This window comes from Corvus hawaiiensis, chromosome 6, assembly GCF_020740725.1.
Source record: "Corvus hawaiiensis isolate bCorHaw1 chromosome 6, bCorHaw1.pri.cur, whole genome shotgun sequence".
NCBI lineage: Eukaryota > Metazoa > Chordata > Aves > Passeriformes > Corvidae > Corvus > Corvus hawaiiensis.
In genome coordinates this window covers 11024838-11031656 of record NC_063218.1, presented here as the reverse complement: position 1 = coordinate 11031656, position 6819 = coordinate 11024838, and the positions used below count along the sequence as shown (strand labels likewise).

At 46.9% G+C, this 6819-nt stretch overlaps 1 protein-coding gene across 8 annotated transcripts in view; it reads left to right on the top strand.

The window, feature by feature from the left end:
• The first annotated feature begins 5759 nt into the window (after positions 1 to 5759).
• WDR20 (WD repeat domain 20) overlaps positions 5760 to 6819 on the top strand; it is a 45606-nt gene continuing 44546 nt past the window's right edge. For 6 of the 8 annotated variants that reach the window (XR_007204363.1, XR_007204364.1, XM_048307660.1 and 3 more), the window contains exon 1: positions 5765 to 6067. Coding sequence is in view for 6 of the 8 variants with exons in the window: in XM_048307660.1 (XP_048163617.1) it covers positions 5819 to 6067 (249 nt within the window). In the remaining 2 variants the exon portion in view is untranslated. Of the gene's footprint in view, positions 6068 to 6819 lie in introns of all 8 variants that reach the window. The other 2 variants (XM_048307664.1, XM_048307662.1) reach the window with 2 other exon arrangements.

Here is a 6819-nt window from a genome sequence, read left to right as displayed (position 1 = left end):
GAGTAAGTTCTGGACACCAGATGGATGGCAAAGCCTTGTGAATTTAACGTATGCCCTTCTTGACTTGCAAATGAAAATCAGTGACCACATAACCATAATGAAGCCAGAACATAATGATGACCAGAATGGAGCCAGCACATAATTCAGGGAAATAAGCTCTCCTTTCTTTATATGTGCAATGATTCAACCAGCAATGAATGAAGTCAGTGCTATGCAGTATCCAGAGCTCCCATGCTTCAGTAAGCCTATGGAAAAACTCATAAAAATTCCCATTAGACGATCATTTATCTAAAGCTTCAATGCTTCATCTAAAACAATTTGGAGACAGTCGTTCCAGACATGGAAATGGAATTATGCTTATGACACTGATGGAGAATCTTCTCCTATGACTGGACAGAAAGCAAATAGCCATGCTTTTTCTTAAGCTCCCTGCACCCTTTGAGATGTGAGAAAGGTGATAAGGGAATGAAGAATCTGCTAACACGTTTTCAGTTCCTCTTTGAGTAATACACCAAAGCAACAGAGAAAGATGTCACCATCAGTTAGGTAGATGACCTGGGGGAGACTGAAGAACCTGGTATAAATTTAAGATATACATGCACATAGCTGTCTTAAGTGCAAAATGTTCAGCAGCTCCTGAATCTGGTCACATTTAAAATTCAGTCACTGTTTTTCTTTTTTCTTTTTTTTTCTTTTAAGTGCTGGTAATGCTTCCTTTTCCTTGACTGTTAAAGTCTACTCTTTCCAAGGACACTTTTCTCAGCTTTCCTTATTTCTTGTTCTGCTTAGGGACTCCTAAATCACACACTGGCAGCCACTTTTCTTGCATGGATGGCTGTTAACTCGCTGTTGCTCACACCAGATGCAGGTCGCTTGGCTGACCTGCAACACCCATCAGTAACCAACCATGCATTATCATAACTCAATAACCACAAGCTTCCCAATGAAAACCAGCTGAGTGAAATAGCCAGTTCTGATGAAAGAGAAAATAATTTTGAAACACATATTTGCTGAATGTATTGTTTCTTAAGTTACAAACATGCAAGAGTCTATTGCAGACCACACTTTAGGAGTGTTCTTGGCTTTCTCAATGGCACTGCGTTCTCACACTGCAACACTGTCTAGAAATTCCAGTTTTGTGAGAAACTGAGTTGCTGCTGCTGGCCAATAATCAGACCTAATTTATTCACAGATTGTCATTCCTCAGCTGATTACAGCAGGACTGAGTATATATGGATAATATGTCTTCCCTATTTAGGGAGTTTTGAGAAGTACATAATGCTGCAGCACATCTTAGAAACACAAGCTATTTGTAGGTATATCAAACCAATCTCTCTGGCTTTCCATAGAATTTAAATTAAATTCATTATCTTAGTCTCATCTTCAGAGAACATAATTTCCAGGACAACTACGGCCTCAAGATAATAACTGTTGTTGACAAGAACAGCACTCCTGGCTATGGAGGCAAGGTAGTCTTTTCAGGAGACAAATCACAGAGAGCTGATTGCGAACAGCAGAATGAAGTTTTCCAAAGACACAACAGCGTTCACCCATCATCCTATCCCAGCTGCAAAGCAGACTTATTTTACCTTGCCTTCTTCAAGCCAAATGTCTGTTTTTAAGAATATCCATTTGTTTCTCAGTAATTACCACCCCCCCTCCCCCCCCATGGAAACAAAACATTTCACATGCTCTTGCTCCTCTTGTGGAGGGATGCAAGTACAAACAACATGCAATGTGTTCTAAGAGAGCAGAAACATCCTTGGTAACACCCTTTTACTTTGTAATACATAATGCATTACATCATGTATTTAATGTTAAATGTATGCAGTGGTTAAAAAGAGATGCCTAATGCAAATAAGAAACTATGAAACTATGCCAAAACCAATATTTTCTCATGATGAAAGCAAGTTAAATGTACTTTTAAGACCATGTAAGTTCTTGGAAACATATTTCCAACATGGCCATCCTTTTTCTTCTCCCCATATTAAGTAGAACTTGCATGCCAACCTCTCACCAGCACCAATCCTTTGCCTAGTTCAGATGTGTCACGTGCATGTCTGTGTATCTCTGTTAGTAACTCACATACATAAAAAAATTGTTAAAATTTGACATATTGCAGAGCTTTTTGACTCTCTTGACTCTTAAGCCAGTCACACTGAATGCCTAAATAAGTTTGGGCATCAGAAGTCCCAGAAACACTTGACAGGCCTGCTATAGTTGACAGACAGTGCAGAGATGGTTTCTTGATTTCTGGAGCATAATCTTCAGGCAGTGCATGCTAGAATAGATAGTTTGCCTGATGGAGTATGGCTGTAATCATCATCCTCTCTTTTTTTGTCTCAGAAAAGGTGGTAAAAGCATCACTAATATCAGTTGTTGCACTTTCTGGGAAGTAACAGATGGCATTCAAATTCAAGTACAGGAAAGTTTTGTTCATAACTGTACTTGGATTGCAGTTTCCTCATGTCCAGTAAAAGCACTATTAATATTACATTCTGAAAAGTTGCAGGACCAACTTATGCCCTGCATAAAGCAATCTCAAAGGACCACACTATTTTATTACTGTTAGTGAATTTTGCTCATGTGTGTTTTCCAATTTGCCAAAACAATTTGCAAAAAGTAAAGGCACGATACAGCAGTGATTGTGACTGTCTTCAGTTTATTGGTTGTGTGGTGCATACAAAACGACTCATCCGGGGTGTCCTCATGGGATCATTTCAGAACTATCATTCTTGGTTAGCTTGAAACAGAAGAATTTACAAGTGGTACAGGGAATTTTTCATAAGACTTATCTCTGTAGTCTCTGTTTCCCCTAGTATTTTGATGAGCATTGTTGTTGGGGCTGTACAATAGCGTTCTTGTGACTTGCAGCTGTGTTTTTCAAATGAATATTTGTCTTGGATTCTCAGTGGAATCTCTCAGCAGCTTTTATTGATGTTTCTTGTAAATGTTAAACACTACATAAATTCTTTGACTCTCTGCACCATCATCTACTGCTGATAACCAGGTACTTGTATACTTTGTTTATTCTTCAGATCACACTCGTTCCATCAGTGACAGATGGCCTGCTGTGGTTTCAGTACGATTTGCATTCCACACAGTCCCTCTACCAAAGTTGCCTGCTTTCTTCTTCAAAGTGATCTATTCAATGTTGTCAATGGGTAATGAATAAGACATACTGAATATGCCCGCTTGGAGCAACACTTTTTAAAAAAAATTTGTTGTTGTTGTTACATCCTTATCTGTTTTGAATATTACTATTTAGAGATCCATGCTCATCCTGCTCTTCTTTGTTGACTGAAAATATTCTGACTTTCTCTCTGGAAGTCATTAATTTCTCATTAATGAAATTTCTGTATGAAACAATCACTCTTAAGATGATTTTTTAAAAAAATTGTGGGTCTGCTTACTTACTTTATGGGCTTTTAGGAGGTCATCAACCATCTGGCAGGGCTGGCTGATAAGCTGACAAGATCTATTGGTCATTATTGATTGGCTTTATCTTAAGAATTTTAAGCAAGTCTTCAATACCTGGCCTTTTAGAAGTCTAATTATCTGTACTTGTTCAGATATTCACTCAGATACATACACTTTTCTGGTGATTTTTGGCTGTTTCATGTCTCTTAGCTTCCTTGTACTAATATTTTGATGGTCAGCAGCAAGACAGTCTTCAGCTACAAACAAAATCTCTTTGAATTAAATTGACCTGAAACTAAATCTCTTTAACCTCCTGCAGTCTGAGTGGACTTCTTCAGCTGAACTGATCTAATGGAAAGAAGGAAGGTCCTGCTTCCCTCCAGCTCTGCTGTCCATTGCTGTCCCCTCCCTTAAGCAGTCGGTGTTCTTAGTTTAACCCAATTCATTTCACATTTGCAAGGAGTTTAATTCTCTATCCATTTATCTTTCAGAAATGGCTCCTCATGAGGTCAGAAGAGCACTGCTGCTGGTAAAGGAAGCAGTAGCAGCAGATAGTCACAGTCCAGAAAGAAGAGAGCAGTACAGTGCTTTTTGTAGCAGTCACATTAGAGCCACACAGCAGGAAACTGTACCTTGAAAGTGTTTCTTTTGTTGTTAACATAAGATGATCTAACTCTGTGCTGCTTATCTTCCCCTAGTCGCACATTCCCAATTCCTTCTTTATTTTGACTCCAGCAATTCTGTGGTGAGTTGGATCAACCCGGTTGCTGATCAACACTTTGCTTACCTGAGAACTCATAATTTCTGTGTGTGTGTTAATTTTCAGGTGGATCTGACTCACCCTTTGGTTGCATGATTACTAGACTTGATGCAAGGCAGGTAAGAGAAATACCTGTCCAGGAGGGGTCAAAGCCTTTTTTACAGCTGGAGATCAGTCTTAGATCAGTTTGAGTCAGTCAGTAGGCTGTAGTGAGAAAAACTCTTAAAGCTGAAACTTGTCAGAAGAAATAGGCCTGCCTCCCTGCCCAGTGAATACAATCCTTCCCAATCCTGTGCCACCTCCACCTGGCATTGATCTGGTTCACCATGCAACACAGCTGGCTGTATGGTTGCAGGATGATCAGAACAAGGAGGTGAGTGATCTGAAAACCAGTTTTTCAAGTTCACACCTCAGGCCAACTCCCAGGCCTGGCTCTGCCTGCAGCAGGTTGGAGGCTAGTGCAGAGCTGGAGGGATGGAGGTAGCATCTCCATCAGGGGCAGCGTGAGCTTGGCATGAAACGTCAAATTACAGCTGCACACCTGGATTTGCTATCCCTAAGCTGATGGACATTCACAACGGGGTCCACAGCCCCACCTCACCAGGCTTCCAGGTGCTGGCAGTTCTCTGTGGGCAAAGCTGGCCAGGGCCATGGCAAGCAAGCCAATGGAGGTGGCCAGGGCGGTGATGCTTCACTGTGATGGCCCCATGGTGAGTGGGGACTCTCACCTGGGAGCCATTGCCCCAAAAACACCGCTGCATATGGACACCTCCTGGCTCTGATCTGGCACCTCCAGCAGCAGGACCACCTCACCCCACACTGTGCCCGGGCAGATACCCGCATCCTGAGGTGGCAGGTCCCTGTGGGCACACAAAACCCCTGCTCACAACCCCCTTCACCCTCTCTCCCCCAGAGCAGCTGCCCCGTGGAGCCACCATGTCGCGTGACCCTGCTGAGGCCACATCTGCAGCGCTGTGTCCAGTTCTGGGCGCCGCAGAAGGAGAGAGACACGGAGCTCTTGGAGTCGGTCCAGCGGAGAGCTACAAGAATGATTAAACTACTGGAGCATATCTCTTATGAGTAAAGGCTGAGGGAGCTGGGCCTGTCCAGAGAAAAGCTGACTGAGAGGAGACCTCATCAATGTGTATAACTATCTAACGGGGGTGAGGGGGTGTCAGAGGATGGAGCAAGGCTCTTCTCGGTGGTGCCACGGGCAGAAGCTAATGCCCAGGAAGTTCCACCCGAACATGAGGAAGAATTTCTTTACTGTGCAGTGACCACACTCTGGAACAGGTTGCCCAGAGAGGGTGCGGACACATCCAAGAGTCCTGTGGATGTAGTCCTGCACTCCGGGATGACCCTGCCGGCGCAGAGAGGTTGCGCACGGCGCCCCACTGCGCTCCCTCCCCGCCCGACCCACCCGGGCACGCTGTGAGGGCCGCCCCCCCCGGCCTCCAGCCACGCCCCTTTCCCCGCCCCCCGGCGCGCGGGCCCGGCGCGCGCGCAGCCGCGCAGTAAACAGGCCCCGCCGGCCCCGCCCCCTCGCACCGCCCCCGCGCGCAGGGGCCGCGCGCGCGCCGGCGGCTGCGCAGTGTCGGCACATCCGGGCACTGGCCAGGATGAGCGCTCCTTTCCAAGATGGCGGCGGAGGGAGGTGGGAAGGAGATGAACGAGATTAAGACCCAGTTCACCACCCGGGAGGGGCTGTACAAGCTGCTGAGCCACTCGGAGTACAGCCGGCCTAACCGCGTGCCCTTCAACTCGCAGGGCTCAAACCCCGTCCGCGTCTCCTTCGTCAACGTCAACGACCAGAGCGGCAACGGGGACCGGCTCTGCTTCAATGTGGGCCGGGAGCTCTACTTCTACATCTACAAGGGGGTCCGCAAGGTACCGGGGCTCCCCCGCCGGGATGGGGCGGGGAGTGGCGGGGGCTCCGCGTCGCCCGCCTGCCGGGGTGCGGGAGCCCCAGGGCCGCGGGGCCGCGCCGGGGGCGGGGGGTAGAGGCCGCCCCGCCGGGCCGCCCCTCCCTCGCTGTCCTCCCTCCCCGCCGCCGTGGGGCTGGCGGCTCCTCGGCTCCAGCCGATCTCCCGATTAACCAGGTAGCGGCTGGGGAGGGGGAGAGCAGGCCTGGGCCGAGGGCGGTGTGAGGGCATCGGCGCTGGGTCGGTGCTTGGGGCTGCTCCAGATACGGTGTCACCGACGGGAGTTGTGTGTGTGGGCCCTGTGCAGGGATGCGATCTCTTGGGCCCTCCTTGTCGTGCGGGAATGAGGGTTGGCTTTTCCTCCCTGGGCCTCCTTCACCTACTGCTTCAGGTCAGAATTTGCTGGACACACTAATGCCTGTTGTGATTATGGTGGTGTTAAATCCCTGCTTCCAGGATCTTTGTAGCTGTGGCTGCATGGCTGAAGCATTGGCTGCAGTTTTAGGCCTTTGTTGTGACTTGGAAATGTGGGTTGATTTTAGGATTGTTTCTAAAGGGGAGCGGTGCAATGAGATGAGTCTTAAATATCAGATAATTGACAGAGAGAGTTGCTTTTGCAGGAAAGATTGATGTGCTTGAGAGAGAGAGACTCCTTACCTGTCGTTATTGGATGCAGGACAGTGCATGCATTTGATCTCTCAGGTCACCATATTTATG